Here is a 17,717-nt window from a genome sequence, read left to right as displayed (position 1 = left end):
TTCAAAAAATTTTGAACTCCATAAAAACTTTTGTCATCACTTTATCAAGTCGTTATAAAATGTTATTACATATTATACGATTAAAATCAACGAAATATTTAAATTTCTCTTGTCATTTAAAACAAATATGATTTTTAAAGCTCATTTTAAAGATATGTCTACTTAGTTTTGGTTGATTGTGTACCCCCACCACCATATGCGTCACCAGGCAACCCCCTTTCAGAAATTACGTAAACAAATGGCATCCCGTGCAGCAAAGCGTGTTATTACGCCTTAATACGGATTCCCTGTGTTGTTTCTTATCAATTCATATAATATAATATTGTTTCATGTAATTCGTTGACGTTTGATTAAGTTGCAATAAGTTTGGGAAATATTTATTAGCAATAGCGCATTGTTTATATTCCCAACGCTATGATAACGATATCGTTTGCTAAAAAAATTGTTATTGTTTTGGTTTTATGTTTTTATGTCGATGGTCATAAATTCCCAAGAAGTTGTAAGTCTGGTCAGTTTTATGAGCCAAGTTTGATGGATTGCCTGGATTGTCCTGTTAATGTATCGTTAGTCACATCTGCTGATGGTAAGTTAATGTTGATAATTATATATCGATAGTATTTGCAATTTGCATAAAATAAATTTCTTTGTCGACTATAAAAGAATACTTGTAAATTTAATGTTGTGATTTATCCATCTCCATTCCAATTGCTAATTTCTTATAAACTTAAATGAATGCAAGGAGGATGTCAATAATACGAGGTGACATGTGATAGTTATGTTTAATTTTCTCTATATTTACCTATTGTCATATTACTTATTGGCTTGAACTGCCAACAAGATTTTATTGTTGCATGGAATTATTGTCTCAACCTCCAGCACTGAATTACATATAACTGCACGCACTTTTCATATTAGACATAATTATTAAATATGTAATTTAGTACTTTGGTTTAAATAATTTTGTACAATTTTGTAATTGTTAGGATTTGCATGTACCTGTGAGGAGCATAGTGTAGCGACAAGTATTGCACGTTGTAAGCCATGCAACGTCACCGAAGTCGTTTCCACTGATGAAACTACTTGTGTTCCTCGAAGATGTCAAAGCTCCGCGGGTCGTATAGTTTGCAGAAAGTGTCCACAGGATCACATTTCAGGCAAGACGCTTTTCTGGTTTAAGACAAAAACTTTAATTTATATATTTGTGCGAGACTATCAAAGAACTTTATTTTTACACATTTTATTTAAAAAAAGGATAATTTTTTTTTATAAAAGGATGCAATTAAGCCTGACTTTGACTTTAACTTATAATTGTGTATACACATTTATATATTCTAATATATAAAGATACATTTAAATTTCGAAAGGTTTTCTAATAAAAATAAACTTCGAATACGTTGTCAATATTTCTAATTTGATTTGATTACGCATATTTCAGTGACTCAATTATTCGATGGTTCACCAGTGAAAGAAGTCCAGTGTGTTAAGTGTGCTCGTGGATACAAAGTTTTTGATAACCGTTGTGTCAAATGTGAGGCTTGTTCGTGTAAAAAGCACGAAGTAATCGTAAGAGGAAGATGTATACCGAAAAAATATATTTTAAGCCGACCTAAATACATTGAAAATCAACTTCATCCAAATGAACTATTAGAGATAGTAAAATTGGAATATTTCTGTACGGTAAGTTTATGATTTATGAACAGTTTTTAATAGAACACTTAATAATAATTTTCTGAACTAATTATTATAGAATTAAAGTTGCATACAAGAAATAAAAATGAAATAAGTTAGAAAGTAAATGTTAGAAGTATTTAATTGTAACTGCTATATAAATATGTGGTCGTAATAGCTCAGACCATACTTTATATTAAATTCCAATTAAGTATATCATTAAATATCTTATTAAACATTTTAGCAACAAGACTTTAGAGCGTGTCGTAGTTTAGCGAGCGCTTGCGTTCGTAATTTCTATTCATTGGATCCCGCAGGACCTTGTAGACTTTGGCTTCAACCTAATTTAGGAGTAATCAAAGGTAAATTAATATTTTATTTTTTATATAGGTGCATGAATTAGTCATTTTGTAAAATACTATATTCCTGAATTATTAAAATCCGAATTTTAATGTAAAAACCATACTACGATTTTTTACTAATAATTAGAAATATCTTAGTATATAATAAAATCTAGTACATTACATTTTATTCGAATTAATGCGTTGTTTGCAATATAAACACTTGTTTTAAGTTTTTTTTTAATTAATTTAGGACTACCGTTGCTTACGATAGATGCTTCGAAAAACAGTAATCCAGTTATCTCTTTAGACCGTGAAAAAGTAAGTGCGTTTGTTGATAATTTGATATGGCATTATTACTGTAGTAGAACTGAAGATTTTATACGAAATCGAATAATTAAAATGGAGTTAAAAGCATGATGATATCATAACTAATGAGTTAATCTTAAAAGATAAATACAGATTAAGCAAATATAATTAACATTTAATATTTATTATAGGATATATATATAAAAATAGCAACGGGAATCCACACCAGGGTTGGAGGATTAGATTTATTTTTAGATACGAACCACCGTCCAAATACATGTCTTCCACCAATCGACATTAAGATTGGCGAAGATTTTTCGTAAGTAATTTCAGTTTCCTATAACAATAGAATCATTTATTTATTTAATTAATCGTAGCGTGTAGGATAACACTCAAGTTATTTCTTTAAAATTAATACTTTGCTCTGCAATGCTACTCTATAAAAACTCACTTCGTATCTCTCTCGTGAAATGTTGAACCCGATTTTATATGCTATATAATACATATATTCTTTATCTGTTATAATAATTACATAATAGTCTATTATATCTCATGTACCTTACTGGTGTTTCACGACCGTTTTTAGCGGTGAGTTTTGAGCTTCTTTTACAGAATAGCAGCTACAGCTGAGTTACTTTTTATTTTAAATACATAAGTGTCTACTGTTTTTTAAATATGGAAGTCATTTTGCGACGTTGTTTGTTTATTTTATATTTGCTTAACGTCCGCGTTCAAATACAAACTACTCTGTTAATGAATGGTGTATACCATTTGTTTTGTTGGGTGTGTACTAATGTTTATTTACGCTGTATAAAGTCGTATTGAAAATTCGGAAATTATATGAGTGTAAACCACATTATTTAATATTCTTATTATTTTAATTTTAACTGACCCATCGACAATATTACTTATACAAAACGATGTAAATTAATATAATATATTCTACATTCTTCTATTTAAAGATATATTTGTAACTTTATAATCAACTTTTATTTTATATTAAAGTTTCCAGAAAACGAAACAATTCAAAAGACTCAATTTTTCTTCACGCTTGAGATGTTCGCAACCTTTCTAACAAGTTTTGACAGTTTTTTTTATCTCTTTGAATAAAGTAATTCAAGAACTTTTAATTAAGTTTTATTTTTATTTTCCAGACATGACTGTTTAAAAAATGTAACTAAACTTACAGAGGATGATTTTGGAGGTATAATTGAACTATACATACCTTCTGAAACGAGCTTAGAGCTTCTTCCAATTAAACTAATAAAACCAAATGGTTATGATATTCAGGTATGTAATGCATTCATTTTGACTTCCTTTTAACCGTTAAAAAATGGTAATCTGCAATGATTTTCATCTGTACATGACTGAAAAAAAAAAAAAAAATTGTCAGGAAACAACCAGAGGCGCAAAACCTACGTAACGTACGCGCTTTGAAATTTTAAATAATTTAAATTAAAAGTAATTTACTATCAATCTCCCTCACAGTTGTGGTATCAGCGTGAATAAATGACTAGAATAATTAATTAATGTAAAATTTAATTTTAAATTTGTTTGTGTGTACCAGACTTGTATATATTCGCAATATTAAATAAAATGATATTGTATTTGCAGTTATAAGAAAATAATATTCGACTAGCATCATAATTTAAGCATCAGCTTCTATAATAAGTATAGGAAGAAAATGTACTGAATAAACTGAAGCAATTAAAAAAATAGTTTAAACTAAAATGCAAAATTAAACTATAAATCTTTCTATTTAATGAAATCTGCTTAAATTGTATGTAATAATACCTTGCTGCATATATATAGGTATATATATTACATTTTTGATATAAATTTGATGACCCGTATAGTGATGGGAAATTTAAAATAACGTAAAATGTTGCGATATAATAATATATAACCTCGTTTCTGCTTTGACAAATTCTCTTATATATTATTCAATATTATTCATTGTTTTACGTGGCTCGAACGTATCTTTAATTCTGTCGCCTATATGTTTAATTCGGGAGTGATCGTGAAATGTTTACTCGTCAATATTTACTTTTGATTTAAGTATTACATTATCTTAAGAATATTATTTCAATTCCCCAAATATCATATGTAACAGTATATGTTTATTTTATTCTAATTATTCTGTGTACATTTATCAATTATTATTCCTTTAATCGGCAAGGAACTCTTAGCAATCTTCATCGACATGGAGCTTAATTCATTATTTTTATAATTTAAGAAATTATTTTGCAGAAAGGAAAATGGCCTTCGAAACAATTTAGAAAATTTTTCCTATTCAATAGGTTTCTGTCGACGGTTACAAATACCACTAACACGGTTTATTTACGAACACTTCTGTTTCAAATAAGGTGAGTAAATTTATAAAGAAATATATAATACATATAAACAATCGCATAAAATCTCAAAATCGAATACTAATTTGATATATTTTCCATTTTGACTTATTTATGACATATTTAAATCATTGTTAATGGCATGTTATTGTCACGTCGTAATAGTCTAAATATGTATGTATGTACACGGCCACAGCACTGTAATCACGCCGTGTTAAATAGTTGTGTATAAATCATTAATTTTCTATGCTGTCTTGGATCGGGGTGTTTGTGGTACCGTTGTTACTTCTGATATTCCATAATACAAGTGCTTTATCATGTTCAATCGCATCTTCGGCGTCTTGGTAATGCCCGCATCACAGCACACCCGCACATGAACGTTGAGGAGTTGTTGGTTTAATTACGATCTACCTTGCTTTACTCAGTGGACTTTTTGCAATCCCGCCTGGCTAGGCACCACCCACCCATCAGATATACGCCAAACTTACTTTTTACTTGCTAAGGTCATGTTCCGGTTTGAAGGTTGAGTGAGCTAGTGTAAGTACGAACGTTCTTAAAATTGGTGATGTATGGAATGGTTAATATTTCTTACAGCGTTAATGTCTATGAGTAATTGTGGCTAAATAATATCAAATGGCACATAGTAGCAATGCATTACCAATTTGATTTCGGTAGTTTACAAATCAAGGAGTTTTTGTAAGTAGTTTGTATACAATAATATTATTTATTTACTAATTATAATATTTGTTTACGAATAATGTTATTTGTCAACCACAATATTATTAATTCTAGTCGACGGCCACCATGTACAAGGCATTTACAAGACATGAGTACATTCATGTCTTGTAAATACCTTGTACATGTGACAAAGTAACCCCAGAGCGTCATTATCAAAACGGCTACCGTATGCATAATATAAAAAACACTTTCTATTCTGAATGGATTAAACAAAGAGCAGCATGAAGGCCAACAGATTGAGTGTGATGTGGGCACGAATACTAATGGATTGGTCAACCTCCAATATATCGAATAGTAGCTACGTGTCCCAGCTTCACAAGGGTACAACAAGGATCTATAAAATATTTTAGATTGAAGAACAAACACAAAATAAAACCATGGTTTTTCTGCCTAGGAAAATTGAACTTATCTACTTTTCTCTTCTACAATATACATGTATTATAAATATAAGCCATTCTCTTTAATCACTCTGTTTATTGATGAAAACTGCATTAAAATCCGTTGCGTAGTTTAAAAGGTCTAAGCGTACAGGTGACGGAAAGAGACTTTGTTTTATACTACATATATAGAGGAGATACGTAAAATACTTATTTATTCCTTTACCGGCAGAGCTTTCGGTACAATCAGAATCACATCATAGTGCCCAACCGTGATTAATATGGTTGTTAGTACATATTCATAAAATTTTCTTATTTATAGGATAGAGCGCGATGCGTCTACGTTTGGTCTACGTCTGCAAATTACTGTCGAATGTCATTACGCTACAAAATCTCCTTTGACAGATATCGTCACGACATCTCTGAGAGTTGAACATGAGATGCCCATGGCTGGCGTTCTACGAGGTTTGGAAGTCAGTGCTAAAAGTTTAAATTATTTAGACTATGAATAACTAAATGTACTGCGGAGTGCAGGGAACATATGTTCATGAATGTGAATATATTCAATCAAAATAGCTCAACTAACACAAAAAACATATGTTTTTCATAGATGAGTTGTTTTAGGCGGGACTGGACTATGCTATGAATAAAGTAAATGAGGAAGTTGTAGCTAGTTTTTCAAAAACAAGAGAATTTTGAGTCGTTACCAACGACGTAAAAAACCCATTTCCAAAAGTAAGATTTTACATACAACTGTTATCAATAGTATAAACCGATGAGGAGTTCCTTCGTCTGGAGCCTAATAGAATTAAGCCACGCTAACTTGTAAAATTTCAAAAACTTAGAATAATAACCACATTGGTTGTAACTCAATAAATTAAATTAATATTAAATAAACAAACAATTATTGCAAGTTAAATAAAAAAAGCTTGTGAAAATATGTGATTTATCGGATTAAACTCCAACGAGATATAAAGGGAACACTGAAAGAAAATTAACTTTTAACTCGTATCTGGTGACAATGTCAAGAGTTTATATCAAGAACTACACAACCAAAAAAACAGTGTTCAATAATTAAATTATTATCTTGCTATTACAAGCCTGTTTAAATAGGTAAAATATTGTATTTAAGTCCTACAATAGACATAAGCATATTCCTATATCTATACCAAAAATTCAAGGCATGAGTAAATTTTGTTATATTAAAAAGATAAAGATAACTGTTTAGCAATAGGCTTAATACACCATTTGTAATTTATTTTATAGATATCCGGGGGAGTTTTTGGATCTTTGATGACATTGTACGCTTTATTGCAATGGAGGGGAGTCCTGAGACGGGGTGGGCTTTGTTTTGTTGTTGTGCCTTTGCTGTCGAGTTGTATAGCCGATGGTCTTTATTTCGTAAGTTATTATATCAATTCAAATATGACTATTATAATTAACTATCCTTCCGACGATTTTCTGGGTAAAATTAGCTTAGAATGTTACTATGTTTGGATTTCCGACTCCAAATTATTTCATGTCAAAATGTTTATGTAATGAAGGAGTGATGTTCGAATATACTGAAATGGATTTAACTTCATGTTAATAAACAATTAATTACTAAAATATTATATTATCAATTTATTTACTATAATATTTATTACTCTAACAGGCGATATTAATATCGGCGTTCCACGCGCTGGTTGCGGAAGCAGGGACTCTCGCACTCACTCTACCGCTGTCTCAAGCCGAGGAACAAGCTATAGAGGCGATAGTTTATAGCGTCATTTGTTTAAAGGTTTGGAACTTTTATAAAAAAAATATGATGAAATACATTCGATTTCGATATTGTATGCCTTTTTTAAGACTAACTGTACTACTAAAACGAACACATACAAAAAAAAAACCTTCTTCATGCATTTTCCTAAAATGAGAAAAGGTACATCTTAATCATTCAAGCTAACTGTATAAAGATTTTTTAAATGTTTTATAACTATATTAATTTTATTACTAGCAATCATTATCAAATTTATATTTAACAGTACACAATATAAATTTCGTGAAAATTCATGGTTTGGTAGAATTTTTTAAATAGGAACGCTAACCGATTTTTATGAAAGAAAGATCTGATGAGTATGTGTTAAGCTTAAAAAGGGGAGATTGTTGTCTAATGGGCCAGAGTTAGAAATCGACTTTTTATTTCTAATGTTTTTTTTATGTCTCTCGATTCGCAGGTACTTAAAGTATTTTGGATAAATTGGAACCAATGTCGGTGTGACATATTCTTCATAGACTGGACGAAATATAATCCTCCTATTAGAGGTATGTAATTAATAACATTCCATACTCGTCAGATAAGACTTTGAGATACCTAGATAGACCTGATCTTACTTCACAAGTATTGTGATTAATCTGGCCCCTTACATAGTTTTCGTTGTCGTAACTAATCAAATACATTGAGATTTAGACAAGGGCAATTTTATTACTTTCAACTTGGACGAGTATGCTTCATGCTTTCTTATAATAATAATTTCTAACAAAAATAATAGTTATTTGGCAATAGGATTAGCTCTACATTGAATTTTACTATCAATAAAAAATGTAAACACACATTGTAGTTTATTTATCACTAAAATATTTAATGAATAACATCTATAATTTAATCAACTTACAAAAACGAATAAGGTGTAAAGTAAATATTGGACTATGTTTGTCACTAAAAGTAAAACATACCAGTTCAATCTGTTGTGTGGAAATGATTAAAAATTATTTAGTTGTAATATTTAACTGCTATTAAATAAAAGCTTAGATCCAGAGCGGAATTAACTCAGTGGTTAGAACGCATGAATCTTAACAGATGATTGATGTTGATTTTAATTTAATGTGCCTAGTATTTGTTTATAATTCATCTCATGCTCGGAAGGAGAGGAAAACATCGTGAGAAAATCTGTATGTGTCGATAGAAAACCAACCAGTATTGGAGCGCGGGGGGGGGGGCGGTCTTGGAAGACCTTAGCTTAGCAGTGGGACATTTATATTGTGAATATAAATTTGTATATAATGATACATAATACGATAATGTTTATAATGATTAACCAACAGATGTATTTATCCAAAATAAGTCAAAAAATTGGAAAGAAGCCATCTTGGCTAAAGAATGGATGTCAAAACAAACAAAACGTAGAGTTTCACCCGGCTTCACTGCTGTCAGCACTTTGTTGATTTTACATGTAAGTTATTCCTAATATTAACAAATTTTATTTTAAAAAATTTTAATTTTAACATTTGTATCAGCTTTTAGATCAAACATCAATTAATCTATCAAAGAGCCAAGGATACAAATGGGTTATTGCATCCGTAACTTGGTGGAGTTGTTATACAATACTATTGTGTATAAGGATCTTCATCGATAAATTCATTAAATCTTCATCAATCAAGTTGACGAAAATATGTTCTGATTTGGAACTTTCATTATTGATATTTGAGCATGAGAATTATGCGCATTATGTGGATGGAAGGTGAGTCTCAGTATTGTTTTTAAATAAGTTTATTAAGATTATTATTTATCTGTATTTTTTATTTTAAATCTATCCACACGTTTTTTAAGTTTCCTTTTTTATTTTGTTAATTTAATTTTCAGTACATTAAATTTAAAAAGAAAAAGAAGAATTGTAATAATAGTACATAGTATTGTTTCCATAATAACAATCGTAAATAAGAAATTAAAAATATAAGTTTTCAGAAATGAAGATTTAATTGACTTCAGGCCGACCGTTCACGCTTTACAAACATGTCGTGTTGTTTGTTCGCCTCAGTTGAGGTAAGTTTATTTTCCTTGAAATATAATTAAACTTACACCTTTAAAGGTCTACCAACATTATTTTAAAATTACTAAATGTGAACCAGATATGGATCTGGGTCATCACCAATCAATTTTAATGTACTTAATTTGTATTCCTAATTAATCTCGTGCTCGTTGGGAAACATCGTCAAAAAACCTACATGTGTTGATTGAACCACACTATTTGAATGAGCCCCAAAACGAAAAAAGAGAAAAGGAGGCCTTTACAAGCAGCGGAACATTCACGGGTTGTTACTTTATTTTCTATATCTTATAAATTCCTTGTTAAAAAAATACATTTGAAATATAAATCACTGAATAGTAATTAAGTAATGTGACGTATTTGATTGCGTTATAACTGAGAAAAGCATTACTGTTACACTTATTACAATATGAAGTCCAGACCGAAGTCGCCCAAGTCGACTATTCTCTTGGGAGAGTAGCGAAATGCGCGGAACATATTATAGGGTACGAGTCCTTGAATTAATTGGAGAAAAACATTTATGAATTTGAATGTTTTGAACCATTTTTTTTCCACTCTTTTTATTTTTAATATATACCATTTAAATAAAAGAATATCTTTTAACAGCTATATGAGAAAATGGTACTAAGCTGTTTTGTTTTGCCTGTTTTATCTCAATATATAGATATTATGATTATGGGTAGCCCTTCTCAACGTTCCATTAACTTTTATGAGTAACATGACGATTTAAAATTGAGGTTGTCAAACATAATGCGTTGACGAGGTCAAAATAGAACTGTCAATCTTCTAGATCTGACTCGGAATTTGGATAGTGTTTTGCCCCACGGGAAATATCTTTCTCTTGTGTCATCCGAGAAATAAAAAGGTTGGAGTACTACCTCGACTGCCTTGACTGACTGACTCTTAATGCCTAAGCAAGTTTGACAAATGAGATTTTGTTTGTTTTGATTGAAATCTCACAAGTATAATGTAGAATATGATTTAATAGAAATGACAAACGATTTTAATTTTAAAAATAATTAATTCGTTTTCTTGTCTTACCTGAGGTATATCTTTATTGTACTTTATATAATTACAATAAATGCGACGGTAACTCTTTTTCTTAATTCTTTTGTTTCAATGTAATTCACCTCGTTGGTGGTTTGGATAGAAATTAAGGTCTCCGTAACTTAAAAAGGTGCTGTGTCATTTGTGCTAATTTTAAAGGTACTGCTGCTATGCCAATTTTATATGTAAAATATATTACAACTATGCTATACTTATGCAACACCAAAAATATAAATGCCTAATCAATAATTTCCTTCTTTAGAAATTGTCTCGTTTTTTTTTAATATGTTAAATTGATATTGAAATATGAAAAATTAAACTTATTTTTACAGGAATGTATATAAAAAGCTGTCAAATAACGGTATGTTTAACTCTTTTACTTAATGTATATTGGTAATAGATTTTTTTGGAATTGGTATTATATGAATTGGTATTAGAACAAGAGATTTTTTTATACTATATTTTTGAGCTTTTGCAATTGACAAATAAGAGAGACATTTTGTTTAATTGAAACTTAGTAAAATTATATTTTTTCGAATAATAATAGTAGTAGGTATTGTAAAAGGGTGTGTAATGCCATGCTTAAGTTTGGCAACAGATTTATAAATAATTATTTATTTCTAGGTGAACTTGGCCACAATTCGAACCGTGCACTTTTGTCTCAGTTTTTGAGTGCATTTTTTGAAAGGGTAAGTATTATTTTTATTTCATATGCCGTTGTCTTATTAGTCAATACAATCAAACTGAGTTATGTATGCTATTATATTATGTAGTTGACTGAAGAATACAAATGTGAAAAAATAATAACTCATAATTTTTCTTTTTATTTTATTTTTCTTATTGTCATATACGACTGATGTAAGGCTCTTGCCTTACAGTAGTCGTATATGATATGATGCTGATGATATACACGATGGTAACATTTGTCATCTCCTCTTGGTAATAAGCAATAACCTTATATCCTCTTGGAAAATGCTTTGGTATCTGATGGTAATCGGACGGATCCCGCTTTAGTACCGCGCGCGCCCATTATTCTAATCAAATAGCGCGCGCTTCCCGGCTTCTTGTTACACATTAACGTCCCTTTTCACGAAATCATCAAAGTTATTACATGTCACTAATGTAGAAAATTCAAATTCCTTACAGGCATTAGACGGTTTAAACTGGGTGGCCAGTGAGAGAACAATATTTGAGAAATTATTTGATGTTGAATTTATGGAAAGAGAGGGCGGCAGCACTAGTGTGTTACTCTACGATGGTGACGTCACAACGCCATCATGTTTTGCTGTTACGTGGTTAGTTACATGAACTTATATCAGGTTCCTGCCTGAAAATATTTGGTCTTGTTGAAAATGTTTGTAATGATTCTTATAGCTTACTTCGGCTATTCCAACCGCCTCTTTTTATTAATCAAATATCGCATAATCTTTTTAGTATAAAAACATATTTCAATTGTTATTTATTACTTTTTCACTATTTTATAATGGATTGATGGCCTTATGGATTTTTTTATAAATAAAAATATTGCGTATAAATCTGTGTATTTTATTATAATATAATATCAATGTTTATTGTAATAGATTAAATAATTATTTGTAACTCAGGTGGGGAGAAGAGTGGACGCTGGCAACATTCGACTCTATGTTATTTGGCTGTATTGTGATAATGACCGGCAATTCTGTTTTATCTGCGTTAATTACCCTAATAACGTGGCAAGTAAGTTATAATAACGAATTTTACTGACCTAATTAAACTATATACACATGGCTATTATGCGGCAAATTATTCTTTGTTAAAATGCAATTAAAAAAAAACTTATGTGTAAAAGTACTCCCAGTTTTTGCAATGTTACTACTAGTTATAACAAAATAATTTTATTAATTTTGTACAACCAATAAATACAAGTATATTCTGATTATAGTTTATTTACAGATAATAGGAAAAAGTTATAATCTATAAATGTTTACGTTTCAGATTATGAAATGTACTCGAGATTTCTTCGGAAATTTGAATGTAAAAAATAAAGTCGGCTTAAATAATTAAAAATAATGGCAATATTAAGTTATTCTACACTAAACGCAGATAAAACTGTTATACGCAGTATTTTGTAATGCATAGTACTATTTTTATTGTTGCTGTAGTTTTAGTACAAAGTGAAACTAGAGAAGTGACAAAAAATATACAATCAGACGATAGAAGTGATATTGAAATTTTTGATGCAAGTAAATACATGAACCGTCCCACCGTATACACGACACCAATCTTACCGAAATCAGAAACGTATCAATCTTTACACGGCTTCATTGTAAATATATGTAGCGTAATATTAAACCGCTTTAAAGGTTCCAAAATTGGGACATACATATATACACTGAGCAAAACCTTAAAAGGTTTGGGATCGGAATATATAATGAAAGTGATTATAAGAAAATTTGCCAAATATTTAAAGGAATTGTCCACTCTCAGGAGTAAATTTATAAAAGATAAAGTTAATGGTTTCTTGAAAATTATAAAAGGGAATAAACCGAAAAGGAAAGAGTTGTTTAAACTACTAAATTCTTTATATACCCTACCACAGAATATTAAAATGGATGTGTATATAAATCGCTTAAAACTATTTGGTAGAAGTCGATCGCAACGTATTAGAAAATCAACCAGAGATATATTTAAGTATATAATATTTTATACGATAAGTAATCAAGATGATTATATCAAGGATAATATTCGGTTTAAATTCCATGCCGCTCTTGTTGAGTATTTGGAGGAAATAAAGAGTTCTCACACGAAATAGATTACAGAAGTATGATTTAAAATATTTATTACTTTTATTTTATTCATAAAAAAAACTTTTATTATTACAATATCTACGAATAAAAGTTGGTTGGGTTACTTAGATGACATAAATACGTAATAAAAAAAGTTAATTGTTAAATTAATTAAAGGTTCTTAACTGAAAATATAATTAATTTTTTTAGAAATTGTTCTAATTGATCAAACAGACTTTCAGTCAAATTTATCTACTCTCATAAATTGAAGCGGAAAGTCGTTAGATATATATGTATAATAATATTTGATTAAATATTTAATAGTTTTACTATTATGATTTTGAACGGATTGAAATATTATTTTTGAACGAAGCATTGTGTGAAAGGAAATAATTAATGAGGCATGTTAGTTATCTGTCTCATCTCTCTTACATCAACTACGACGCCGGAAGCCATTTAGTGTATGTATACATATGTGTGCACTTAACATTAAAAAATAAAAATGGTTAAATTAATACCCAAAAAGCTATTTCATTTAGACCCCTACACACTAAACCATATAAGTTTTTACATGTATAATATAGTTATTTGTGTTTGTTGTTATTGTTATTTATGAATTACGATAATTATAATATTATATATACAATCCTAAAGAGGTTCAAGGCAATCTTACTATATTGATAACTGAATAAATATATACCAATTAATAAAGATTTATTAGTATCATTGCATTACAGTTTCAGCATATATACTAAAACTTGATTACAATTCACGGACCGTGAAATTAAAATTCATTGCAAACCAATGTCAAGTGCTATTACGTTTTCAGTGATAAAAGTAAAAATGTTTAATGCGCTAACACATATCTTTTTCGGTTTACTTTCTATCGAGTACAGTTGTTGTGTTAGTATAACAGGAATAATAGATGCCCATAATCCGAACGGTCGAATGATATCATTACCGAATATGAAAAAAGATGGTGCTTTAAGATCCTCGGGCATATTCGAAACTTTTATTCATAATTTATTGGAACTATTAACCACTCAATTTCCGATGAAAAAGTTGCCAAAATACTGTCGAATTCTTAGCCGCAATATATACGATCTAAACTATAAATATGCACAAAGGCTAGCGAAACATATTAAGTATTTGTCACGTATGTATCCAGAAGATTTGTACGATGAATTGTTATTTTATAAGAAGGAGCTAAATAAAAAAACGCGTCATCGCTCTGAATTCTTAGATGCTATGAACAAGGCGTTCACTTTGAGAGAACATATATTATTTAACGATTATCTATATGACTTGAGGGACTATGGCAGTGATGATAAACTTTATATCGATGAAGAAACAGATAAACTTGTTGACGAGATTATTTTGGATAAAATTTTGAATTTAAGTTCGTGGGATCGTAAAGAGTTAAGAAGAAGGTTACGTTATGCTGTTAAGGAATTCACTTGGGATATCGAAACCTGATTAAAAAGGGACAATTATTGAATAAATAAATTAGTAAAGTTATGTTACCAAATTATACGTTTTTCTTGCCGCATTTTTGTTACTTATTTGCCTAGAAGTGAAAACAGCCTGCCCGAATTTAGCTTTATTAACAAGAATTAGCTTTTTAAATATCTCTGTTACAGTTTTTACTGTGTTAATAGTGTCGCTCGCTTTGATGATATTTATTTTCAGAAATGTAGTACTAAAATGAAAAACTGTAAATAATGTAATAAAAATTAAAAAATATATATCATCGACATCAGAAATACACTGCTGGACAAATCATCCAAAATTCTCCAATAAATGCAATAATTCTCCAAAATAAACATAGTCGTAATTCATGTAGGCTTTTAAAAGCACTTTTAAGCCGTTATGTTACAATGTTAAATTAATTGTTAAGCTACCAACTGTTTGGAAAGTAGATTCTAACGAGAAGAACTAGGTAGGTAACGTGGGTTTGAGATTAGATTAGATTGAAGAATAATTGAGGCATAAATTTAGAAAAACAAGATATTAACTGTCGCTTCTTAATACATGTTCTGTAATGTTATGTACGTACGGAAAAATATTAATGATTTTGTGAAAAAATGTGATACACATAGCATCACAATGAAACACTTGATTGCATAGAGTCAGTAACTCTTTTGTAGGGCAATGGATATGGTTTTGCAACAGAATCCCAGAAAGCGTTCAAAATGGCTCTGCTACAAAATTGAAAGAACGCTTGCGTGTGAAATTTTATTAAGCAATTAGTGAGTTCATAGTTGATACCTTCCTATACCTTGGTAATGAAACGGCTTACTGGCTATTTCTTTTTGATTTTGAATATATGTAAAGAATCACAAATTTTCAAAAAAACTCCGTTGAGTTTATTCCGCCGGTTCTTATGAGGTCAGGTTATTATCATTTCTCAATCGGTGGTATTGTTTAATTTGACAATCAATAAATAAGTATTTCTATATTGAATAAAGGAATATAATTTGATTTGATTATCGAACAAAGAAAAACGCACAACTGTCTTGTGATCAATGAGCCTAAGTAGCAAAACGTCTAAATAATAATAAGTTAACTATAATACCTAATAAATTTTCGCTGGACACATTTCTAAATCTACACATTTAAATTAATACATCATCGCTGTTCAATCGCTAATCTGTTAATTTAATAGAACTAAGATTTTCAATAAGAAAACCTTCTAGTGACTTGACATTTCTTAAGCATATATTATGCTTAGCCAGCACTGAATAGCATCAGCTACTATAATAAGCTCAGCATAATATAATTTGCAACGTATTACATTCAGCAGTGCCGTTGATATATGTAATAAGATAACACCTCGTATAGACGGTTTTATTGTACATAATAAAAGTACATAGTTCTTAAGAGTGACATATGACATAAGTTATAAAATGATATAAAACAAAGAGGTTAAATATTACTAAATTCACCTACACTTTAATTTAAAACATAGTCTTGCAGTCGTGTAGGAAGTCTGTGCTCTCTATTTGATCTACGCAAAGATGCTTCCTCTTCCATAGAATTGGAGCGATTTCCTTCAGGTGGCAGCTCTTCGGTAGATTCATAATTAGAATCTGATGTATTATCTTCCCTTGGTGAATTTTGTTCTTCATCAATCGGTACTTCATTTTCACTTAAAACATCAAATTATCTTTGACTTTGGCCTAAAGGTGCTAAATTACGATTTGAAACGGTACTTTCTCTACCATCCGATAAACGTATGTGGGAATAATTTGGATTAACGTGTATTAGTTTCACCTCTTTAACTAGTGGTTGATATTTTTTAGTGCGATTGCATTTTCGCATAAGTGCATGCTCCGAATTTATAAACCAACTAGATACACCGTTTGCTGATTTACTTGTGTGTGAACATTCTTTGGTGTGGCGTGCAATTTGTAGCAGTACAGAGAAGAGAGCGGATAGAATGTAATGCTTGAGGCAGGGCGAGTTCCCAATTGACATGTCTTTAGAACGTAATGTGCAGCTTTCCATAAAGTAGAATTAAGGCGTTCTGCTTGACCATTACCTCGAGGATTGTATGGTGTAGTTCGACTCGTTGCATTGCCACGATTATAAAGAAATTCTTTCAAATCAGAAGACATGAATGACTGTACCACGATTAGAATGTATGAAAGATGGCATACTGAATGTAAGAAATATTTCGTTTAGATATTTAATAACAGTTTTTGAAGAGATATCGGCACATGGAAATGCAAATGGGAAACCCGTAAATTCATCAATTATTAGTATATATTTGTTCTTCGTATTGCTTGGAATTGGTCCTTTAAAGTCTAGACTTAATCTTACAAATGTAGCTGTTGCTTTAATTAAGTCTAGGAATAGGATTCCGTACGTAATTAGGCTTTATTTCTGAACAAACACGACGAGATTCAACATGTTTCTTATTTCTTCTATAGTGTATGGTAGATTCTTTGTTTTAATCCAGTGAGCCATTCTTGTAACTCCAGGATGATATAAAGCTTCATGTAATGAAATCAATTTTGTGTGTTGGACTTGAGCTGAGGAACAGATACGTGATAATGCATCTGCAATGTCATTTTGTTTACCTGGCCTGTAAATTATGTCGTACTTAAATGGTGCCAGTTCTAAACGCTATCTCTTTTTTTTTTTGTTTTTAATTTTATTTGTCAGTTTGTTAGTAAACATAAGTAATACGGATCTGGCATGGCATGGCATAAGCTTCTTTTTCAATGGCTGAATGATTTTGTTCTGTCAGATTTAATGTTTCAGAAAAGAATACGACAGCTCGACCATCTTCATATAAAACAGCAGCAATAGA

The 17,717-nt window shown here is 30.2% G+C and overlaps 1 protein-coding gene across 1 annotated transcript; it reads left to right on the top strand.

Annotated features, from left to right (window-relative positions):
• Window positions 1-422: 422 nt before the first annotated feature.
• On the top strand, window positions 423-13,419 carry LOC113400160 (meckelin-like). Its single transcript, XM_064217713.1, has 20 exons — window positions 423-583; window positions 984-1,154; window positions 1,436-1,677; window positions 1,913-2,030; window positions 2,263-2,330; window positions 2,510-2,637; window positions 3,473-3,608; window positions 4,569-4,684; window positions 6,107-6,257; window positions 7,051-7,185; window positions 7,439-7,564; window positions 8,001-8,088; window positions 8,869-8,996; window positions 9,061-9,284; window positions 9,509-9,586; window positions 10,970-10,998; window positions 11,262-11,326; window positions 11,784-11,932; window positions 12,242-12,353; window positions 12,612-13,419. The coding sequence occupies exons 1-20, from the start codon at window positions 532-534 to the stop codon at window positions 12,678-12,680; spliced, it is 2,385 nt and encodes a 794-aa protein (XP_064073783.1). The 5' UTR covers window positions 423-531; the 3' UTR covers window positions 12,681-13,419.
• The last annotated feature ends 4,298 nt before the right edge of the window (window positions 13,420-17,717 follow it).

This window comes from Vanessa tameamea, chromosome 18 (assembly GCF_037043105.1).
Source record: "Vanessa tameamea isolate UH-Manoa-2023 chromosome 18, ilVanTame1 primary haplotype, whole genome shotgun sequence".
NCBI classification, from domain to species: domain Eukaryota; kingdom Metazoa; phylum Arthropoda; class Insecta; order Lepidoptera; family Nymphalidae; genus Vanessa; species Vanessa tameamea.
This window is presented reverse-complemented; position numbering and strand designations above follow the sequence as displayed.

Excerpts from the sequence above, each read along its gene's own strand:
- LOC113400160 (XM_064217713.1), top strand. The coding sequence starts at position 532 with ATGGATTGCCTGGATTGTCCTGTTAATGTATCGTTAGTCACATCTGCT. Across the intron at positions 2,031-2,262 it reads TAATTTAGGAGTAATCAAAG|GACTACCGTTGCTTACGATA; the intron begins GTAAATTAATAT and ends TAATTAATTTAG. Across the intron at positions 7,565-8,000 it reads ATAGCGTCATTTGTTTAAAG|GTACTTAAAGTATTTTGGAT; the intron begins GTTTGGAACTTT and ends CTCGATTCGCAG.